The 24,508-nt window shown below is 42.9% G+C and overlaps 1 protein-coding gene across 2 annotated transcripts in view; it reads right to left on the reverse strand.

The window, feature by feature from the left end:
• LOC125147204 (opioid-binding protein/cell adhesion molecule-like) overlaps positions 1–24,508 on the reverse strand; it is a 1,066,615-nt gene that overhangs the window by 493,455 nt on the left and 548,652 nt on the right. For both annotated transcript variants that reach the window (XM_047824290.1, XM_047824291.1), the window contains one exon: positions 5,480–5,564. In XM_047824290.1, coding sequence (XP_047680246.1) covers positions 5,480–5,564 — 85 coding nt within the window. The remainder of the gene's footprint in view (positions 1–5,479; positions 5,565–24,508) is intronic.

A 24,508-nucleotide genomic window follows, 5' to 3' on the forward strand; every position in this document is an offset into this window, starting at 1 on the left:
TATCCATCATGATATCTGTACTTGGTACATAACACATGGCTCGTAACCTCCAGGAGCTCCCCGTCTAACTGTGCCCACACCTAAATGATAGGCCCATGGTGTATATCTGCTAGAACAGAGATACTTAGCAAATGGTATTGGAACTGAAGGTAATTCTTGTCCTCAAGGGTAAAGCAGGATGCTGAGGGGAAGTGGGAAGAAACTAGCACATTTTAAATGTTTGTACATATGTGGGGGGAGAGGGTGGAAGGGGGACAAGGCAGAGCACATGAAACTGTAAAAGACTGAGAGTATTATGGGTTGTTATTGAGGAGTCCCATGTAGCACCAGTGACAACCTGGGTGTATACATTGCTTTGTAGTTAGAATAATACCATATACTTCATCTCACCTGACGTCACACACTGAGCAGACATTGCTTCTAGATATACACCGTTGGACCGAAGTGCTCAAAATCATGTAGCTATTGAGGGCAGAATAAGAATCAAACCCAGGTATTCAGGCCCTTGAACTCAGTGCCTCTTTTAAAGCACTAACACAGCCCGGGAGTGGTGACGTACGTGCATGCACGTGGGAGACACTTAAGTAGAGGTAGGGTCCCTGGAAAACCACTTGTTCAGATGCTCTGGGGGCAGGAAAGGAAAGAGAAGTGGTTCTTGACTCTGGTTTCACACTAGAAATAATGGAGAAGATTTTTTAAATCTCACAAGTCCACTCCTAGCCTAACTCCAGAGACTTTGATTTCATTGGTCTGGAAGGCTGGCGGTAGAATTTTTTTAAAGCATCCCAGGAACCCTCTTGCACTGTTGGTGGGAATGCAAATTGGTGCAGCCGCTCTGGAAAGCAGTGTGGAGGTTCCTTAGAAAATTAAAAATAGACCTACCCTATGACCCAGCAATAGCACTGCTAGGAATTTATCCAAGGGATACAGGAGTACTGATGCATAGGGCCACTTGTACCCCAATGTTCATAGCAGCACTCTCAACAATAGCCAAATTATGGAAAGAGCCTAAATGTCCATCAACTGATGAATGGATAAAGAAATTGTGGTTTATATACACAATGGAATATTACGTGGCAATGAGAAAAAATGAAATATGGCCTTTTGTAGCAACGTGGATGGAACTGGAGAGTGTGATGCTAAGTGAAATAAGCCATACAGAGAAAGACAGATACCATATGGTTTCACTCTTATGTGGATCCTGAGAAACTTAACAGGAACCCATGGGGGAGGGGAAGGAAAAAAAAAAAAAGAGGTTAGAATGGGAGAGAGCCAAAGCGTAAGAGACTGTTAAAAACTGAGAACAAACTGAGGGTTGATGGGGGGTGGGAAGGAGGAGAGGGTGGGTGATGGGTATTGAGGAGGGCACCTTTTGGGATGAGCACTGGGTGTTGTATGGAAACCAATTTGTCAATAAATTTCATTAAAAAAATAAATAAATAAAAAAAATAAAGCATCCCAGGAAACTCCAGTGTGCAGCTCAGGGCAGCATCACCATATGCAGGGTTCCTTACAGACCAGCACATGCTTCAGTGTCCTTTTATGTCTTCATTTCCCCAGACCAATAGTGAAGACTCTGCACTTACCCATGACCTTATTCAGCTTGGGCAACTTAAATACTGCAATGTGCACAAGTCGTGCACCTATTTCCAACAATAGAGTGGCTGCTCTGAGTTTTCTAATTTTCACAAAGAGAAAAGCCACTAAGGGTGAGTGCAAAATAGAGAAAAACACCAAGGCAAACAACAGTGCATTGTCCTTGGGAGTTTGACTGCCTCAGTTGCTTGGGCAAAATCCTGCTGCTCAGATTATTCCTTGGCAGTAGTTAACCCTCAAATACTTGGTTCCAAATGGATTAGCTCAGAACACCAAATGAAAATGTAGGGACATTTTAGAAAAGAATTATGAAGCATAATCCCAGATCAGAAAGCCTGGATCAGCAAAAATGATAATCCTGCCATATAATACACACACACACACACACATACATACATACATGCATACATACATACAGTATGTTAGTGAAAGTTTTGCCATTAGTGCACCAGTTTGTTACAGCAGCAAGCCCTACCTCCATCCTACTTAAGCTCCTCACAATACTCCTGTATACAGATGATGTGGTTCGACTAAGTAACTAAAACAAATTTAGAGGAGATTGAGACCCAGGAAGAAAGCACATCTTGGTATCATCCATGTAACTGAAATGGCTTAATAGGACCCAACTGACCACACTGAGCATCCTGGACTACTTTCCTGATGTGGGCACTGATTCAGATGTAGGACTTCTAGATACTTGTCATATCTAATCTAATGGAAAGGCACAGAACATTTTTAACCCAACAGCAGATAATTGTAATGAAATGATTCTGGCCAAGAGGGTCCATTTGTAATAATGAATTCAAATCAGATTCATAGAAGCTATAATTCAGCCATAGTGAATACCACCTTCATTTTCCATATCATCTCTCTTCCAAGAAGGCAAAATTACTCAATATTCAAATAATTATTTTTACTTTTCAAGCAGCCCTGTGAAGTAGTTATGAGGAAGATAATATTGCCTCACTTATAGAAAATGAGTTTTATCCACGTTCAAAACTTCAGTGTGATCTCTGGCACATCACTTCCTAATGTCCTTCAATACAATCAAAGATCTATCAAAACAAAACTGATATCTCCAAGGAAGGAAATTATCCTTCTCTGAGCCTTGCTATTTCTCACTGGAAAATTCAAACAGGGACCCAGTTTTCTCCACTCCTTTGCTTTTCTACTAGGTCTTTAGCCTCCTACATGACTTCATTCAAGATTTATAAAGAGAGTTGGGATATTTTGATCCAGGGCAGCCACATACGAAAAGACTTTGTCTGGCTGACAGGCCTGGGAATCATTTGATTTTTTTTTCAATAACTCTTGCACATTTGATGCATTCAGAACGCTAAATTTCCAAACCCTGCATTCCCAAGGGAACATCTTTAAGGAGACTGAAGTGTGACCATACTTACAATTTTTTAAGAGAAAAATACAACACAAAATAAAACATGATACATTTATCTGGAGTTGAGGCTAAGGACTTCCTGAGACTAGAAGCCAGGACTCCCCTCTGAGTACTGACAAATAAATTTTCCATTGACCTGGGCACCCAGCTGCTAGCCAATAAAGCAGAAGTGCACACAAATCTGGAGAGGGATTGGGACCCCCAGAAAACTTCAGGAGATTTGTATGTTGTTTTAAGAAACATTCTGACAGGAGTGAAATCAAAACCTTAAAAAATCAGAAATTAATAAAAATTAAATGATGAAGACAAAAAAGGGAGAAAAGAACGCATTATAGGCAAAAACATGTAATTTGGAGTCACCTGATAAAAATGAAGATTAAAGTAATAAGAGAGAAGAACACAAGAGGCAAAAGGAAGAGAGTATAAAGAGATTACAATGTGGACAATGTGCTGAATCTCTCTATTTCAGAGCAAATTATACAGAGGAGGAGAGGCAAAATCAACACAAGCCGTATTTACTTTTTAAAAACTAAAGCATGCAATCAGGTAACAGATAACAGTTATACTCGCACATGTAAGGTTTTTTTTTTCCTCCACAAAGCACAAAAAGCAACTATTCAGCTTTTCCTGTTTTTATTCCCATTCCCATTACGGAGCCCAGCTGCTGAACATTTGAATTGAAGATCAGGAAACCAGGCCAGCAGCTAATAAAAAAAAAAAAAAAAAAAAAGGTAGAGCAAAGCTGGCCCTCTGCTGGTGGAATAGTCCTACTGCATCCCAGAAAGCAGAAAGCTGGAGTTTTTTTTTAAGTTTCTGTGTTAACTTTCAGGGGCAGGAAAGGGACAGAAGATTTGGAAGATTCAGTAAGGAGGCCTTATTCGGTGCTATGCCTCTTTGCTCCCAATACTAGATTAGAAGATAAAGACAGGTGGGTGGCAGCATCGACATCCCCTCACATCTGCTAACATTTACCAACATTTCCATGGTTAATGCGTGTTGTAGCCCATGTATTATTCTTATCTTTGAGTCGACAGGTGTGTTGCAAATGTGCATCCCACAAGTTAATTCTTAGGGATTCGGCTCCTGAAACTTCTTGGGACACTGAATCAGACATTGCATTCTAGTCTGGGACAGGCTGAGGAGTGCCCACATGGCTTGAAGGGTTTCCCCTCCTGCTCTTAGGGAGCGGAGTCTTTCCCTAGCCTCCCTTTTTCTCTCTTCTTCCAGGGCCCCCAGGGCACCAGGAGACAGGACTGCAAAGCCTGTTCTCTTCCTCAAAAGAAGCTGCAGGTAAGAATCTCCCAAAGTGGCAAGAATCCAACCTTAACCTGGAGTTTAGGGAAGAATAGCCAGTGTCCCAAGAGGTCTCTTCTTTCTTTACCCAGGGAGCAGCTTGTCCAGATACAGAAAGAGTTCAACCAGGAAAGCCAAAGGAACAAGAAGGAAGCCCCATCCCCAGTTGTTCCTTGGAGAAGCCAGGTTTCTCAGCTGCAGAATCTGGGACAGCATGTTTTATTTTCACCATAACCATCAAAGTCATAGACAGGGCAAACACATTCAGCCTGTGTACACTGTGAGCCAGAGTTAAGCTGGGACGTCCCTGAATCTGTCTCCCAGGACCAGAACTGCCTCATTAAAGGGATAAAAGATGATATCTGCTGAGCTGGTGGAAAGTGGTGGCTGCATTTTTATTAAAGTCTCTGCTGCAGCGGGCCCAGTCCCCAAAGGTTCATATTCCAAGAATCTCCACCCCTCTGCCTGGAGCATGTAAGTGATTCTCTGTAACTCATTAAGGTAAAACAAAAAGCTTTCTATTGTGCTTTTCGCACAGGAGTGATGTCGTTGCATAAAAGCTACATGTTTCTGCTCCTTGGCCCGAGCCTGCAAAGATAAAACTGCCCTCATAATTTATAATAGGGGTCCCAGGAGCACCACACACGGTTGACATGGATGGATGCATCTTGAGCAGACTCATAAAGGGCCATGGCCCAGCACTGGCAATTCCAGAGCCTGACATTTTGGTATGTCTCTGGTAGGAGCAAGCCATCCCATGTGGAAGACTATCTTGCTTTATCACATACCTTCTGGTCTGTGAGAGAGCCACCAAAGCTCTCAGTGATCTTAGACTAACCCCCACTACTGCAATTGGCAGGGCTCTCACGTTCTCACCTTGGTGCCAGGGCAAAAGTGAATCTAGCCATGTCATTGCCCCATAGATACATGGAGTCCCAAGAACCGACCTCACTGTCCTGGATCCCATCCTGGACCAGAAAAGCCAGAACAAATGACAAACATGTCCAGGAAAATAGGTGTTGGCAGGCACAGTCTTCAAGTGGACAACTCTTGGGGCTGCAGAAAGGCCCTTCACACGCCCAATTCCCCACCCAAACCTATGTTCCCTCTCTCTCTTTCTTCCTGTCTGGCTGGCCCCTACCCACATCCTCACATCCAAGGGGCTCAGACCCCCGCTGAAGTACAGCTCCCTACCTGAGGGTGGCGCTCTCCCCCTGCCGGACCGTCACGTTGTCCATAGCTTTGGGGAAGGTGGCATCTCCGCTGCGCACGGGCACTCCTGTGGGTACAAGGAACAGCAGCCTGAGAGACACGACCACGAGGCACTTCCAGGGCAGGAACAGGTACCCACAGACCCCCATCCTCGACAGCCACAACTTCCCAGAACTCCAGCAGAGGCACGGTCCTTGTCCCCCGCCCCGCACACCAGCGGGTCTCTGGCGGTGATGTGCGGAGACGGAAAGGGGATGGAGCAAGCCAGAAGCAGAGAGGGGGAAGGAGGAGAAACGAGTCCAGGCTCTCCGGAGTCTAATGATTCTTCCTCAAATCCTGCCTCAGCTTTCCAGCCTAGCAGAACCAGATGCCCCCTCCTGCATCCAAAAAGAGCTTTCTTGACGCTCCCCTGGGGAAGAGGGATGCAGCCGGGAAGGGAGAGGAAGAAGGAAGGTGCAGGGATGAAGGTCACAGATTGCTCTTTCTCTGCCTCTCTCTTCAAGATGCTACTTTAAGATTCAGTTGGGCACGTTCTGCAGAGGTCTGGCATCAAAAGTTTATAACCCAAAGAAGCAAGGCAAGTGTCTCTGACATAAAAGCTGCCGCTTCAAGGAGAGGAGAAAATGTTTTATTAGCTCACACACATGTATAGATGTATTTATAGACCAGCCCGAGTCTCGAATCTGGAACCCAAAGGCGGCAAAAAGTTCCAGCGCGGGGACCGGCGGCCGTCTCAGCCCAAGGATCCGTCGGTGCCGTGGGCGTCCTCCACCGCAGCCCGGGCGGCGACTGGTGGCCAGCCCGGCCCGCGTCGCCAGCCCGCGGAGCGCCGCCCGGCGCAGGCTCCGGGCGCACGGGGAGCTGGCGGACGGCGCCCCCGCCTCCTCCGGGGACGTGGCACGGGACGCGGGGACGCGCGGACGCCACGCTCAGAGGCCGCCCCCGGCCTCCGCGCAGCCTTCCTCCCGGGAGCAGTCCAGAAGCGCGCGGGCCCAGACCGCCTGGGTTGTCATGGCAGCAGCTCCATCACTGACCGCCACTTTCTCCTGGGCCGGCGCCGAGCGAGCGGGCGGACTGCGCGCTCATCCCGGCGGGTGGGCGCAAGGCGCGGGGCTCGGGGCGCGGGCGCCCACCTTAACCCCTGCCGCGCCCACACGGGCTGTATCGCGGAGCGGCGGGAGGCAGGTGCAGCAGCCGGCTCCGCTCTCCCCCTGACACTCAAGCTAGCCGAGAGGATGCCGCGCCCCTCTCGGTGGCTTCTCCTGCAAGGGGCGGAGTGGGGGGGGGGGGGGCAGGGGAGGGGAGTGAGGGAAGAGAGAGTTCAGTAGCGGGGGGGGGGCCGGGGGGGGCAGCAAATGAAAAATTGATGCTCGCACCTTCCCTCCCTGTGCTCAAGCAGAAGTTGGCAGACCCTGCCCTGGAGAACTGAACATCATTTCCTAGGAGGTAGCTAAACTGGTGTGTGCGTGTTCGCCACTGTCGCTGTTTGCCACCCCGCCAAGCTGCATACAATACTATGGCAGAGCTCCCCGAAGCTTTTGTAAAAAGATGAAGTACGCTCTCTGCTCAGATGACCCACCTCTGAGCTATGCCTGGCTCCAGACTCTGTCTCCCAAACTGGCAATTCTGAATTTCTTCTTACTGTACAACATACAGAATGGTCCACAACCTACTCCATGCTTATTATTCAAGTATTTTATTGTAAAAAAAAAAAAAAAAAAAAAAAAAAAAGTAAGAGATAGGAAAAACACATGGAAATCCTAAAAAGCATTAGAGTTGATTTTCAGAAACTCTATGGCTTTATGCTCTCAACATGAATTGGCCCCATTATGGTATTGGGAGGGGACTTGGTGGATAGGCTATCCTGAAGGCCAACTTACCAGTTTCTTTGGGGCTTAGATTAATTTAGTTCAGTTCTAAACCAGAGTGCTCAGGCTTTCTTTGGGCCTCTCCTGTCACTTTTCTTGTTGCTCCTGGCAGAAGCCACTTCATACCTGACAGAAGCATAGCCTATACTCCTATATCATAATTTAATGGTTGCTGTGTGCATTTTCTTTATTCTTTCTCACATCCTTTTGTTAAATTAGGCAGGGCTCTGAACAATGGAATTTAATTCAAAAATAAGCTTTAAACTCTTGTTCATTACTTTAGCTGTTTAAGGATACAAAGACATCATACCTGCTCTTGGTTATGAGGGACTGAACACAAATAAATACTGCCCTATCCTCCCTTGTAAAATGGGAGCCCACATACATTCTTAGGCTTAAAGTTTTTAATGAGAGCATTACACCTCAGGAAAAAAGAATACATATCACCAGTGTTGCTATGTATGCTTTATATCTTTTAATATAGTAAAAAAACACATACTGTCTCCTTTCCAGAGAGGAGATATTAATGAAGGCAGGAGTTAGGCAGGACACTCATCCTGATTTCTTGGGCTACAATGTTGGGAGGAGAAAAGATGCCCAGAAGAGAGGCTCAGACCTCAAAAAGCACCCAAACTACTTACTTTGGAACCACCTGCCAGTTTTTTTTTTAAATTTTTTTTTCAACATTTATTTATTTTTGGGACAGAGAGAGACAGAGCATGAACGGGGGAGGGGCAGAGAGAGAGAGGGAGACACAGAATCGGAAACAGGCTCCAGGCTCTGAGCCATCAGCCCAGAGCCTGACGCGGGGCTCGAATTCCCGGACCTCGAGATGGTGACCTGGCTGAAGTCGGACGCTTAACAGACTGCGCCACCCAGGCGCCCCCCACCTGCCAGTTTTAATGGCATACATCTTTCCTTAAGATTTGAGTGTACCTGGGTTTTCTGTATACACATTATATGAAATCCTCTAAACTCTGAGATGCTCTTATCCATTATCACCAGACTGGAAAGCCTTTTTTCAGTGCTTTAACCTGAGTAATGCTGAGAACATAAGACTGTGCTTATGATTTTCTTCAATTACATACTTTGTATCTTGAACCCTGGGGGATGGTGGCATGGGGTTGGGTCAGCACTTGCCACTTGGTTGTAGTGGGCTCAGATGATAGTTCCTACTCATGCACCTGTAGGTCTGGTCCTAGTGCTTCTCAGGAGATGCAAACGGGGCTGTTGCTAAATGCTAACTTAATCTATGAGGGATTGTTTGAAATGGGAAAAGTTGTTGGGGAACAAGTCCAGCTGGGAAAAGAACAGAAGAGACAAGAAAAGAAGAGCAGCAGAGATAAGTTGAAGCAAGACATTATATATTCTTTTTTTTATTTTTTATTAAAAACTATTTTAATGTTTATTTTGAGAGAGAGAGAGAGAGAGAGAGAGAGAGAGAGAGAGAGACTGAGCGTGAGTAGGGGAGGGGCAGAGAGAGGGAGACGCAGAATCCTAAGCAGGCTCCAGGCTCTGAGCTGTCAGCACAGTCTACCAGGAGGCTCAAATCCACAAACTGTGAGATCATGACCTTAGCTGAAGTCGGCCACGCCCACTGAGCTACTCAGGTGCCCCATATATATTCTTAATAATATGTAATAAATATTTCTTTTAAGGAAGGGATAAGTATCTGTGTTTTGCTGGGCTGGCTTTCCCCAACTATGGGTATCTGGAGTTCTAGAGAACAGGGCTTATTGTGTTTGCTCTCCTCTATAAGCTGGCTTCCCAACTTCAATATTTGTGGGTGAATAAATGGCTGAATTCAAGAGCTAGTGAATCAGAGAAATGACTGCAGTGACCTAATCCTTATGTTAATCTTTGCCAGTCTGCAGTTTTGTAGGGGAGATTTCACTCATGTGTAAGGCATTGCTAGGGGCCTTTATTCCAATTATAGAGTAGGAAGCCCGACCAATTTGGAATGGGAAAGAAAACAGAGGTGAGGTTCACAATGAACAAGCACTACAGTGGTTTATATTGGGGGTTTTCTAAGAAATGTTTGCTTGAGTACCATGATGGGGAGACTTCCAATTAAACCCCTCTTGGATATATATCCACATACATGAAGACAAATTGTATGAGGACAAATTAAGAGTACTGACTAAGAGTGTTCTGAATTTGGACTGTCTCTTTGAATACTGATTCCTCAAGCCTTCAGCTGTGTGACTGGTACCTATTAATACCTATCTTATGGGGGTGGGGATGTCTTGAAATTTCCCCAAGATTTTGTTTTGAGATCTAGTATGCTGATAGACATGGAGACAGCTTCCTTGAAAGAATTTATTTCTTATCATTCCCAAGAGGAGAGGATGTGCAGAGCCACGAACGAAAGCACTAGGGTGGGTCAAGAAGAGAAACGTCAAGAGAAGAAGAGAAAGCAAAAGCCCAGAGCCTCAGCTGCAGTCTCCATGAGAAGGAGTGGGTGAGGCAGGGTTGGTGAGTTTGAGCAAGCTTAGGATCAGATTGTTCGAGTAATTTTGGCAGGCTCTGGGCTACAATGGTAGTATCTAGTGTTCCTGAGGTGAGTTAGGGCAGAGGAAATATATTGGTGTGTAACAGTTGGATAAAAAAAAGGTGGTTTGGGGTATGGGCTCATACTTGATTGGTTTGCCTATAAAAGACATGCTGAAGGCAAGTTGCTTGCTTCTAGGAATTAGCTAACCCTAGAAGGGGCAGTTTATCCAGTATTAGCAAGCCTCCCAGATGTCAAGGCATCATAAAATACAGAAAATACTAAAAACATGATTAATACAAGGTGACAATTAATGAGACAATATGGGTAGCACATCACGAAAGAACTCAGCACTTTGGATGCATTTCGTAATCATAAACTATGATTATACAATATAACGACCACTTTCCTGTGATAACAACTTGTGACATGTAGAAAGACATGAGTGAAAGATTATAAATGTCCCATGTCCAAACTAGAGATTTGATTCAAATCTACAGACATCTTGATATTCATGGTGATTTACAATAGAAAAGGCAGAGGTGGATCCAATGCAGTGCAGTCACTTCGGAAAACTTTAAAGCAGAGAGGTGACATGAACTGAATGATAGTTTTGAAATGTGGTTGTCATGTAGAGAATGGTTTGCAAGGGTACAGAATGGAAGCAGGGAGATTTTCAAGAGTAGAACAGGAAGGAAATAATGGTGGTAGCAATGATGACAGAAAAAATGGAAATGTGGGGCACCTGGGTGGCTCAGTCAGTTAAGCATCTGACTTAAGCTCAGGTCATGATCTCACAGCTCGTGAGTTTGAGCCCCACGTTAGGTTCTGTGCTGACAGCTGGGAGCCTGGATCCTGCTTTAGATTCTGTATCTCCCTGTCTTTCTGCCCACCCTCAGCTCATGTTCTCTCAATCTCTCTCTCTCTCTCTCTCTCTCTCTCTCTCTCTCAAAAATAAATAAACATTAAAAAATTTAAAAAATAATAAAAATGAAAATGTAAGGAGTATATCTTGGATGAACAGCATTTGGATGAACAGCATTTAGGACTTTCTGAGAGTTTGGATTTTGGGATTGAGAAAGAAACAGGGTTTGATGATGACTTCTAAGTTTTGGCTGGTAACTGGATATTGGGTGGTACAATATCCTGTGAAGGGGATGTTTCCAGAAGGAATAGATTTTGAGAATCAGGAGTTGAAAGAGTGAATAGAAAGCTCCTTGAGACCGTCAGATGGAGATATGAGGTCGACAGTGGGAGAAAAGAGTCTGAAGCTTACTATACAGGAATGAGGACAACACTAGCATCTCATAGGAAACCTACTTCCAAGCTTACTATTTTAAAAGATGTGGTAAAATTCTTTTGGGGGGCATGTTATCCATGGAACCCTTATCCCAGATCTAGGAACCCCTCTGCCTTTGTTTGTACATTAGAAACAGCCCCCCTAATCTTAAGCTTCAGAATCTAAGCAATCCCATGGATTTCAATTTGTCTCTTAGTTTATTTCCTCTCCTCAGCTACATTTGAACTCTTGAGAGTAGATTTTAGGATTGACTCAGAATGAGGCCATGAAGTTATCAGTCCATTTTTTGAAAACATGCTGCTCACTTCCCCTTAATAAGAGTCAAATGGCCCAAATTTAAGTCATGTGTCTACCATGATCTAGGTCAATTGAAAGAAAGCCTCTGTTTTAAAGTGTAGTAAGACTAGAACAGGGACACTGGAGTCTGTCTGAATCCTACCTCTAAATACATACTTCTGTGTGACTTTTTATAATTTTCTTAACTTTGCTAATCCTCAGTTTCCCATCTATAAATAGAGACAATGATAATATTGAGTACATACAGTATTTGTGAGTGTTAAAATGAAATACTGCATGTAATGTCATCAGCATCCTGTCTGGCACTCAGTAAGCACTCAATATAAATGTTAGTTCTTATTACCTATACAAAGTGCCTAATTCTCCCCATGCACAAGTTTCTTCCCTGAAGTGGTTATGTGGACAGATAAGCTGTAGGGTGCAGAACAGGCAAATTCCCAACTTGTTTGAAGGTCATGTGTGTGTGTGTGTGTGTGTGTGTGTGTGTGTAATATGGGAAACAGGATAGGTATTTCTATGATTTCAAAGAAGAGCCAATTTAGAATTATAAGTCACCAAAAGATCACTTACAGATCAAAAGTGGTTATTAATAAGGTTTTATTTTACCGTGGAGAAGCTGCCTAGGAAAGGATGACTTTGGGGGAATTCTGGATCCAACAGAAATATCTGAATTTGCCTAATGAAATTTGTATCCAGTTGTAAAAGCAATTTCAAACTGTGTGTTATTCATAAATAAAGAAAACTTACAGCTTGTGTTTATCTGAGAAAAAATTGTACCCAGCTGCTCTGTGTGTGCATTAGGAATAAACATAAAGTAAGAAGCCCATGCATGATGCTTATTTATATTACAGAAACCTACCTAAATCAGTAAGGACCCAGTGGGGTGGAACGATCAAGGAGGCTTTGTAACTTAGCCTATAGAAGGTGTCTCTCTCAAGGTCCTCAGGACCTGGAGGTGTAGTAAACTAGAAATGTTTGCTAGTGATCAGAGAGGTAAGAACTGACTGGGCCTTCAGTTTCTAGGGTCAAGGAAGTTCCAAGAAGTAGAAACAGATGCCAGAACACAATACTATGAATGAGACACAAGTAGTGAACTCTGTAAAACCTAAAGCAGTTTCCATATAATAGCTACCTATGTGATCATTGCTAGGTGGGAATGAGGAACTTCACTTCCAGTTGTCTCTTTGAACTTCTGCAAATGAAGCAAATATAAGTCAAATGGTTTTCCTGGTCAGCTGCTGACTTGAGGCCAGACTTTAGGTCACTTGAATCTTAATCTGTTCTTCTTTCATCATAGACCATTTCACATCCTTTCTAATACAGTACTCATCTGCTTGAGCTGGTAAAAAGAACCAATATTGGGCATGAATTAAAATTCATGCTTCACATCCCAGCTCTGCCAATTATGAGCTCTGTGATCTTGGGCATATTACTTGTCTCCACTGTGATTTTATCTTTTCATCTGTAAACAGGGTTAATAAGAGCTTCTTCAAAGGGTTGCTGTGAGAATTAAGACAGATGATACACGTGAAATCTCCTATTATAGTGCCTGGCCTGATGGCAGCTATCAGTGACAGTGAGCATTCAAATCCCCTTCTTTATGCCAAAATTATTAAAACTGACCAAACCAAACCAAACCAAAACAAGTAAGACAACAAAAATAGCCCAAGGAATGAACAAAAACAGCAGCAAAAAACTAAAATAAGCAAAGCCAACAGGAAAACATAAGGCACACAATATTTGCATTGTAAAAATATATAGGTGAGGTGTTCCCCAACACATAGAGAGTGATCTAAAGATAGCTGTAGAATCCAGTCTATGTATCATCCTCCTTATCTTACTCTCTTTTTTTCAAAATGTGTGTGTTTGTGTTTGTGTGTGTGTGTGGCATATGTGCATATGCATTTAATTATCTTTCTCCATTAGAAACGCAAGGTCCGTGAGAGCAGGATATCTGTCTTGTCATCCCTGATTCCTCTACTGTGGACTAGAGCTTGGGACAGAGTAAATATCAAATATTTGCTGCATGAGAGAACTGATGTCCACTATCCATAATCTGTAGAAAGTCAGTGAGGTGGACAGCAGAGGGTCCAACCCCATCCCCACCAGGGACTCTCTTTACTATGCTCTCATTTCTTCCCTGGCCCCCAAACTCGCCAAGAGTGGGACATCACAAAGCATCAACCACATTAAAGTACCTCCTTCTAGAAAAAATGGAGACTCCTTTAAAGGGACCAATTTCCACAAGCCTCATTACTTACTAGTAATGAGTTCTAGAAATCAAATAACATATAGTTCTAGAAATCAAATAACAAAAAAACATTATAGTGAGAACTACAAACCATAAAATGAATTTTTTTTCAACGTTTATTTATTTTTGGGACAGAGAGAGACAGAGCATGAACGGGCTAGGGGCAGAGAGAGAGGGAGACACAGAATTGGAAACAGGCTCCAGGCTCTGAGCCATCAGCCCAGAGCCCGACGTGGGGCTCGAACTCACGGACCGCGAGATCGTGACCTGGGTGAAGTCGGACGCTTAACCAACTGCGCCACCCAGGCGCCCCTAAAATGAATTTTTAAAAGCTCAATAGGAGTTATTACAGTCTTTCTCCTCCCAGGTCTCACTCATGCTTCCACTGTAATGAGTGGGAAATGGGTCATTCCACTCAGGGAACCAAGGTGTGAAGGAGAGAAGGATCAATCTGTCTGGCTTTAAATCTGGACCTGCCACGGAGAAGCTGGGGCCTTGAGCAATGGGCCAAAGTTCTCTGGGGCCAAGTTTCCTCAATGGTTATTTGGGCAACATTAACATTACTTTCTTTCTTTGAAGAAGTGAACAAGTTTTACATGAAATACCTAGCAGAGGTCTGGACACATTGTAAGTATCAATAAGCCCGATACTACTTCACCTGGGCTAAAACGAAACTGCTCTCTCTTGTTCTTAGAGACGAACTAGAACTTGTGCATTTATATTATCACAATCTTATCACATTGGCCAATTTGTTTTATATTGTTTATTTTGTTGACCAGTTCATTCAATCATTCATTGTTGTGGTTTTGGTTTTGGGGGTTCTTTGACCAATATTAATTGAATATCTGGGCAATTTACTGGGCCTGGGGATACTAACAATATGATATATTACCGACCCCCAGGGAGTTTATAGCCTAGTAAGGCAAATAAATCAGATTTTGAAGTACAATATAAGATTTAAAGTAACAGTATGCAAGGATGCCTCAGCATCTCAGAGTTGGACCATCTAAACTGGATTTGGGGTGCCAGAAAGCTGATCAAAGGAAGTGAGCCCTAAATTCACTCCTACAGGCTGAAGTTTTACGATTCAGGCTGCCACTTGGCTTCTGATGTTGGCAGCAGAGCAGATAATGTTACCAATCAGAGAAACAGCAAGAGGAGTTGATACTGAGTGGAGGGTGATCAATGATAAATGCCGAATGGAAACTGCCAGTGAAATATCCAAGTAAAGATTTCTGTTGGCATGAGGATATTTAGGTTCTGAGCTTGAGAAAGAGACAATGTTTACAGTTACAGATTTTGGAATCACCTCTGTAAAAGTGGGAGCTGAAGCCCTGGGTAAGAATAAAGTCCGTCAACAAGGGCAGTGGAGTTAGAAGGAATATAGCATTAGTGTGAATTCTGGGCAATGCAAACATTTTAAGGAGTGAGCAGAAGAACCCATGAAGGAGTCTGATGAGTAACTAAAAAACAGAAGGAAAATCAGGGATTGATAGCTGCATAGAAATCAAGGCGGAGTCTAATCAGGAAGAAGGGATTGTTTAACAGTGTCAAATGCTAGAGAATTCAGGTTAGCGAAGGATGGACAATCAGGCTTTTGGTCCTGCACAGTGGAAGATGCTGGAGACATTGGCAGAAGCAGTTTCTCTGGCAGGGTTGTGGAAGTTAGGTGCTGAACTTAGGTGGGATGGAATACAAGTAGTGCAGAAAGCAGATGTGGCCAGGTTTTCAAGATCACCTCTGAGTGAATGAAAAGAAAACAAAAAGTGCAGCTCTAACTAGACAGAGATATGGGTCTGGAAGGGGTTAGTGCTGTGTTTTGTTTTATTTCACTTCAGCCTGAGAGACTTGAATATTGATATGTAGTGTCTGAAGTCAGAGTTCCCTGGAGGTGCCATAGACCCACCTGTGCTAATCACAGCATCTTGTACATGGCTAATGATTAATAAATGTGTTAGGATTAATTGTTTCAGTTTAGAAGTTCTATGTCTGGACCCACTCAGGGACAGACCAACCAACCAACCAGCATTCATTTTATTTTTTTATTATATTTTTATTTGGAGAGAGGGAGCAGGAACAAGGGAGAGAGAGGGAGAGAAAGAGACAGAGAGAGACAGAGACAGAGACAGAGAGAGAGAGAGAGAGAGAGAGAGAGAGAATGGTAAACAGGCTCCATGCTCAGTGCAGAGCCCAATGCTGGGCTCAGTTCCACAACCCTGGGAGCAAGACCTGAGCTGAAATCAATAGTCGGGTACTCAACCAACTGAGCCACCCGGGTTCCCCAACTGCCCAACCAAACAACATTTAAAAACTGACAGTGGCTTTCGTCATCATTATAATCATCATCATCATCATCATCATCATCACACCAGAATATATACCTCACAATTTCATATAATTATTTTAACACCTGTATTAGGAAGGTATTATTAGGTTAAAAAACTGATACATAGAGAAGAAAGATTACTCCTAGTGATTTCTAGAAACTCTAAGTAGAAAATGCTAAGTCTTTTCCTGCCCCCCCCCCCATGGTTCCCTGGCCTGTCACCAGTGCCCATAACAATATTGTTGGGATATAGCAGATTTTCAATAAATATTTATTTAATAAATAATAAAGAATAGTCATGTGTCTCCAGCCCTTACTCTGAAATCTCACAGGTACCATAGCTATTCAAGAGTCACACACCAAATATTACATAGTTGAATATATTTATCCTCATTTAGACATTGGATGTGATTTTACTGATAGCAGTTTACCTTGAGGTGAAGAAAAAGAATTAGAATTATATGCTCTGTGCCCATATACGACTGATGCTGGACCATACTATTATTTATATTGTGAGAAGCTCTTCATGGGAGGAAAAGAGTTGCTGTATGACATGGCTAACAAGTTAGGTGGATGGGTTTCAGATATGAATATCCTAATTAATAAAACATAACCATATTAATCAGAAGCATATCTTGTGATTTACATAATCACTGTGATATATGGTCACTTAGCATAATGAGTAAGCCTCTCATAAAGTATTATGACATCCCAGAGTGCAGACTTTATTCATTTACTTGTATGAGTTCTCAGGCTCTCAGGTGTGCACTTGTGGTGTAGTGACATTTTTAAATGTATTTTTATTGTGATTTTTGGCCAAAAAAGGTTGTGGTGCATTGGCCGAAATAGTCTCTAAAATTCTGTTGGGCTGTAAGCATCATCACCACCGCCTCAGAAATATCTAGGATTTGTCTACAAACCACCTTTTTTATCACCAGGAATGCTCCCCCACCCACCTCTTAACTTAGCACCAAAATTTTGCTGACTGTAATCCTGAAAATTCTGTCTCATCTCATCCCAGTTGCTCTAGTTCCTAGCTCCGGGTTACCTCACTAGATGCATTCAGTGTCACAAATACTGAGACATGGGGGGAAAAAAAGACAACCAACAACAACAAAAAAAAAAACCTCCCTGGATCATGGGGCTGTAAATTGCCTGTGGTGGCAAGAAGTCTTTCCCTTCCCGAGAAGGGAGAAGACAAAATCAGTGTTTGACTTTCCCTCCTCCAGTGGTCAAGAAGTCTTCGGAAAGATAAAGGGAAAGGAAGTGGCAAAACAAAAGCAGAAGACAAGGAAAGAAAGGAGAATTACAGGGGAGAGAGAGGACAGGTCCAGGCATCTTGTATGAGTCAGAGTTCTCCAGAGAAACAGACACAGTAGAATTTTGCATATATGTTACTTCTCCCTCTCTCTGTCCTTCTCTCTCTCTCTCTCTCTCTCTCTCTCTCTGTGTGTGTGTGTGTGTGTGTGTGTGTGTGTGTGTTAAGGATTAATTTATGTGATTATGGAAGCTGACAAGTCCATAGTGTGTGGGTAGGCCAGCAGGCTTGAGACCCAGGGAAGAGTTAATGTTACAGTTCAAATCTGAAGGCTGTCTCCTAGTAGAATTCCCTGTTTCTCAAGGGAGGTCAGTTTTCTTCTATTAAGGTATTCAACTAATTGGATGAAGTCCACCCATATTATGGAGGGTGATCTTCTTTCCTCAAAGTCTACTGACTTAAATGTTAGTCTCATCTAAAAAATACCTTCAAGGAAACATCTAGAATAATGTCTGACTCTATATCTGGATACTGTGGCCTAACCAAGTTGACACATAAAATTAACCATTACACATCTCAATTGCCCTTTGAAGCAGCCCTACTGAAAGGATTAAAATGTGCATTCTCTCAGGGACATCATAGAAAAGGAAGGGGAGGAAAGGTGACCTCTACCCCTCCCCAGATAGTTTTACTTTGGGCAAGCTAATGCCTGACTTCTTTCTCAAAAAATAAAGCCCAATCAGAGTTTAAGGAATTCCAATCACAAGACACTTGAAAAGAGTTAACATGTTGGTGTGAGTGGATTTTATGGAAAATGCAAATTGTTTTTCCCTTTCATAAGTGGAAGGAAAAGGCCATAAGGCAGAGTGGTAGAGAAACAAGGACTCTGAAGCCACAGAGAAAGAGAAATAAAATGGAGCAGAGAGAGGTGAAAAATAACTTTGTAAAAAGCATAATTGTGCATGCGGCCTGGACATATCTGCATCTACTTTAGGAAAAACTTAGAATCTGCATACATTGAGACTGTATGCAGGCACAGGTACAGAAGTGCTACCTGAATCTGGGGAGGTGGAGAGGAAATTAAGAGAAGATACTTCAAGGCAAACTCTTATAATAGAGGGAAAAAATGAACGCAGTCTTGTCTTATATCACACGTAGTAATCTCAATTGTTCCTTCAAAATGAAACTGGGTGATTGCCTGTATATGATCCAGAATGGAACATCATCCAACAGACTTACTGTTATGTGGCAAAACTCCAACTATCAATTACGGAATGGAAATAGGGAAGCATGTGTCCATTTTGGCTCTAAAACAGAGTTTAAACACACAGCTTCGACCTCTTGACTTGTATCAGAAAGACTGAACTACTAGGTATAAAACACTAGAGAGAAAATTTAGAATCTACTACTCTTACTGCTGTTATTAATGACAGGAATGATGATGATGATGATAATGATACTTATTGAATACATACAACATACCAGATTCTAAGATAAATGGCATATAACAGAATTACATCAGCTAGCCAACAATCCTAATTTGACAGGTTGAAAACCTGAGGTTCAGAGTGGGTGATCTGTACAGACCGAGTGTCAGGAGATAAGAGCTCCTCTAAAGCCCCAGTCCTTCCTCCCTACCATGCCTGAGCCACAAGTTTGGTGCTTTTAGCCTCTTAAGAGTCCCCTTATCAAGAAATCAGGAATCCCATGAGTGCAAAAAGCACAATTGTGGGGGAAGGTGGGAGGCTGGAACAAAGCCAGGAACAGGAGTGCTGATGGAGGATGGTGGAGGTTAAGAGGGGAACACAAGACAAAAGGCAAAGCGGGATCCCTGTAAAAGCACAGGCTGCTTCAGCTGAGGGTAAAGCAAGACCGTGAAATAAAGCTGTGTCTTCTGCTCTCTTTTCCACTGTTTCCCTCCCCCTCTCCATCTGTCTAGCTTCCCTTTTCTCTCTTCCACTGTCTCTACTCCCTTTGCAAATCTTCATCTGCTAATTTCCATCCAACACGTTTATGAATTAATTCCAACACTTTTCTCTTTCTGTCAAGATATCCTTGCTTTCTAACCTCCCCCATCGCTTCGACAACGTGTGCATTTTATTCCACAGGCTGTTATTCAGACAGCTCCCAGACGTAGTTATTTGTTCTGACATCTTTGTGTATGCAATCAGCCCATGTCACTGCAGGTCTGCAGAGAAGAGAGACCAGGTCTACAGCTGGACAACCTTGTAACTGTGGCCAGGCTGGGTGAGAGTGAGGTTGAGGACACAGGGGAGGGTCCAGAAGAGAAGCATCAGGGGACTCACATAATAATCGTGTGCTGCCTGCTACAGGCAACCAAACTCCCAGATTCCAGAATAGGGCATAGGCAACTTTCTTTTGCAGGTGGCAAGGGTTTGTCAGAAATTAATTCTCATTGTTCTCATCTTAATTAACTCAGAGTAATGGTGATGGAATGGGGTCTTAAAACTAGTTTTCTTGGAAATGAATAAACTGGAACACACATAAACAGTACACCAAGTTATATCCCAGCATCTTTTTGGCTCTGAAATACCTATGTTTCTCAGTACATTGAAATGTTGAAGTATCGATTCAGATATTCACATCTTATATCAATCAATAATAAATGCATTTTAAGGATAAGCAACACAAAGAAATGAGTAGATCCAAACAGCAGAAGAAATAAACAAATAGTGTATAAAGTTCCAGGCATGGTAGTTTCTATATACATTTTTGATTGATTGATTGGTGGACTGGTAGTTTCTATATACATTTTTGATAGATAGACTGGTTGATTGGTGCACTGGTGGATATATTTAATGTAGAAGAGCTAAGAGAATGCTATTTGTAGACTTGGCAAGGGGACAAAGCCAGTGCAAAGCACACTGATATAAGATGTAAGTAACTCCATCCATCGCATAAATATATCCAAAGAATGGTAGATGCAAGTACACAGAGAGCTGGTGGGAAGGAACTGAGCAGATCAATTCCAGACTTTGGAGAAGTCAGTCCAGCATTCCTGCCTGTGGTTTCCTCAACTGTTAAATAAGCTATTGAACTAGATCATTTGCAAATCCACTTTCAGATGTAATAGCCTATAGATCCATGACCATCACTGGACCACTGGATCCTTCCAGAATAATGTCCACATTTGCATCTCTCTCTGCTTTAGCCCATGATGCCTCTTCTATCCAAAACCCCTCCTCTGCCAATGAAATTCCAAAGCTCATCTTTAAGACCCAGCCCAAATATTACCTTGTCTGGGCATTTCCCCAATTCCTAGGCATGAGTAACTCATTCCTCTTCTGTACCTCCTCAGAATTTTATCCTTCTTTACTATAATCTTACAATAGTTTTGACATAGTTGAGTACAGGACACTTTCTCTTTGCTAATTTAGTGAGAATCATGTCTGTCTCTATTCTCAGCACCAAACCCAATGCTTAACAAAAAGAAGGTGTTCAGTAAAGCTTTGCTAAATGAATGAATGTGCCATTTTTCTGCGGGAGATCCATTTTCATAGCGGCATTGACTTTTAACTGGATGTATAAGAGCACAGCACAATGGAGCGCCAAGGAGGCTTCTTGATGAATCATCTCATCATAGGAAAGCAAAGCACAGAAACTAGCCCAATTATCATACCCCACCCTGCCTGGGCTCTTCCTGACTGTACACACTTCCCTGTCATGGTGAAGACAGCATCTAACAGACAAAGGAGAGTGTGCCTGAGAACTCACGTTTCCTTGCAATTAGCAAGCTCCCACATGGTAAACAGTCTAATTTTGCTCGTACATCAGCAGTTTGCCTAATCAGTGATTTCCACTCAGAACTTGAGGAAAAGATTTGAAGTCTAGACCATAGTGTGAGATAATGGAAAATTGTGGTCCAAAGGAAAACCCTGTCTGTTATCCTTATACTTGTCATAGAACAAGGCACCAAATTAAGGACATGGTCCTTTATTTCTTTATAGTTACCCCTTCAGTATGCAAATCCATCTTTAAAACTACTGTTTTAGCTAAGGCCACTGTTGCACTGTTCCAACTTGAAAGACAGTCCACCTTTCAGGAAAGGCCCTGACAAAGATTGGGGGAAACATCATTTGGATCCATTCACAAGCAGACACTTAACTGCATTCTATTTTTCAGTCTTTGCCTTATTTTATACAATGTGTACTTTAATACAGGGGTTCTCCACCAACGTAGCTTTTGGCTTCAGCAACTTTGACCTCAAAAACATTATCTTCCCATTAGTCAGACTTCCCTAAGTGGGTGAGAAACAAACACAGAGACTGGTTTATCTGTTGGAACAACAGCGCTGCTTGACAGAGCACATAGGTATCCATAAATGTGGACCTACAGCGCTGACATCTGATACTGCCCCAGCACCTCGAGACATGGAAACTGGCATGACATTATCCACCCCACATTTAAGTCCTCAAGGGCATGATAGAGCAGCTTCAGGTTGGGAAATAGACATTTAGGAAATCACTGTATCATAGAATTTTGGATTGGGGATGGGGCTTAGACATTAGCTTAGCTTTGTTAAACTGAAGTTAATGCTGGAAACTCCTATGTGCGATGCCTGGCTGGTGGTCACCAGGTTTCATTTGGGTATTTCCATGGTCACGCACCACAGATGGTCTTACAATACTGACAGGCAGCACTTGCTGTTAAAATGTTCTTCCTATTTCCTTTTGTTCTACTATTCTGACCTAGAAGAAGGGAAATGTGAGGCAACAAGGATGCTGAGGTCTAGGTTGTCCATAAATATTAGTTCTTTTTCCTATCACCATTACAATATTATTATTACTGGTTACTACATGGTGGCTGTGGTGGTTTTATCAATATTATGTCTATTTTACATTTGAATATTGTCTCTATCCTAGCTACACATTAGAGGTAGCCCCCCGAGGTTTCAAGGGGGCCTTGAACTGTGTCTGGAATCCCTCTCCACTGACCCCCAACTTTACACACTTGGAATTGAGTTTAGTTTTTTGTGCATTGGATATTGGTTCAGAATTGCAGAATCAAGCCTGTGCCCACCCTGCAAACAGCAGTTGTGTGCCTGAGGGAGGCCTCAAGGTTGGCAGATAAACCTTCTGTGCTGAGCCCAGAGGGCAAGACATACACATGGATGTGAGAAAAAAAGGTTCAGTCCAGGAAATGCCCAGCACAGGGAAGCAAATGATGGATAAAACTAGAGAAGGGGGAAACATGGGTAATAGGAAAGGCCCCCTTCTGCACAGACCCTGTCCGAACAGTCCAGACTCTAAACACCCATGGAAATGCTACTTGAACAAGAAGAGAGACTCACCAGCTAAACACTGGATTCACCTCCCCCCTCACGATTGCTGTTTTTCCTAACAGATGTGCTATGGACACATATAGAGCACACATTAGCCTGACACTAGTGTAAGAGCAGGGAATTTAGAATTCTCCAGATTTGGGTTCAAATCCTTGTTCCACCACAGAGGTTATCAACAGAAGGCATATCTCATAACCTCTCAGAGCCCCAGTTTTCTTATGTGAAAATGGAGGATGGCAACAGCACCTACCTAGTTGGCTGTGAGGTGATTTCATGAGATGGCATTTGGAATGTCTAAGACCTTGGTTAAGAAAGTCATTGTGCCTTCTCCACCTGTAAACCTTCTCACCAGTTTCTCCTATTAACATTTCTCCTCCTCTTCCTTCCCCAGCACCACTCTTAAAGCCCAGCCTAATACCCCTTCCTCCATGGTCTTCCAGTCCTCACTGAGCTCCTCTGAATCCCTGAAGCATGTAAGTTCAACTTGTGCCATTATGTAGCATCCCTGTCTGCCATGGTGGATTCAAACTGAAATCATTTGACTCCTATTCCCTGCTGTTTTTATATTGCAACATGCCATATTTTGCATTCTTGTTTATCAAGGATGTTATTCTTATATGTATAACTGGAGAGTTTGTTTTTTCAGGATATTAACAATTCCCTGTACTTTCCTGTAGCTCTCATTGTGTGGGTGATGAACTGCAGGAAAACAAGTTTAGGTAACCAGAGTTCAAATCTGGACGCTACCACTTCTCTGCTGTGCAACCCAGGGCAGTTTGCTTATCCTCATAAGCCTCATTTTCCTCACCTGATAAAAAAAAAAAAAAAGAGTTCCTACCTTACTGGGTTGCTATTAGTATTAAATCCATTAATCCTTCTTAAGTACTTATACATTTTAATTCCCAAATTGTGGTAGACATAGAGACGAGCTGGTTGTGTTCTTCTTCAAGGAAACACTTACTTGCCTAGCTACTGGCAGTGCTATTTGAAGCCAGCCTTCAGGAATTTCCTCTTCTGCAAGGAGAACCCTCCCCAAGTGCATGACCTTCCCACAAGGCCCCCCTCCAATGACTACTCAAAGTACAGATCTGGTTATTTCCACCCAAAAAGAGACAGACTAGATAGGATAGGACTTTGTCACACCGTGACCTCTGCTCATCATGCTCCTGCCCCATCCCCTCACAGTTGTTGATCCAAAGGGAATTTCCTAATAAACTCTTCATGTACTAACCACCATCTCAGAGAACCCAACCTGGGACAGACATAGCCATTATCACCATCACGATCATTATCAGCTCCTCCAAGCCTCTGTTTAATTGCAAGTAAGTTTACCTCAAAGAGTTCTAGTTAGTATTCAGTAAAATGCTGTGCATTGGTGCTTGCTACAGCCCCTCCCCCACACACACACTCCTGGTAGACAGTCCCAAGAGTTCTATGCATATTTGGCAATTGATTGACCTAAAGTGCAGTGAGCCAGAGATAGCAGAGGTGAGGTTCTATGAGCAGAGAACCCCATGATTACCAGGCTTTCTGGCCACTGGAAGAAGGAATTGTTATCCTGAGAATCACTTCCCTTTACCCCTGCATTCTACAGCAGCCCTTTGCTCTCACAGCAACACTGGTCCATAAATGTTTGCAAAGGTTCTGAAATTATTTCATAAACACAGTTTTTTATCTTTACTACATATTATTATTTTACTCATGGCTGAAATTTTTATTTTTTAACTATAATAATTATACCAGCATACCAAGAGATAAAGATGTCCTAAAGACTTTTTAAATGTCTTTTATTTATTTTGAAAGAGAGACTGAGCATGAGTGGGGGAGGTGGGGCAGAGAGAGAGAATCCCAAGCAGACTCCACACTGTCAGTGCAGAGACCAGACCAACACAGGGCTCAATCTCAGGAACCATGCGAT

This window comes from Prionailurus viverrinus, chromosome D1 (assembly GCF_022837055.1).
Source record: "Prionailurus viverrinus isolate Anna chromosome D1, UM_Priviv_1.0, whole genome shotgun sequence".
NCBI classification, from domain to species: domain Eukaryota; kingdom Metazoa; phylum Chordata; class Mammalia; order Carnivora; family Felidae; genus Prionailurus; species Prionailurus viverrinus.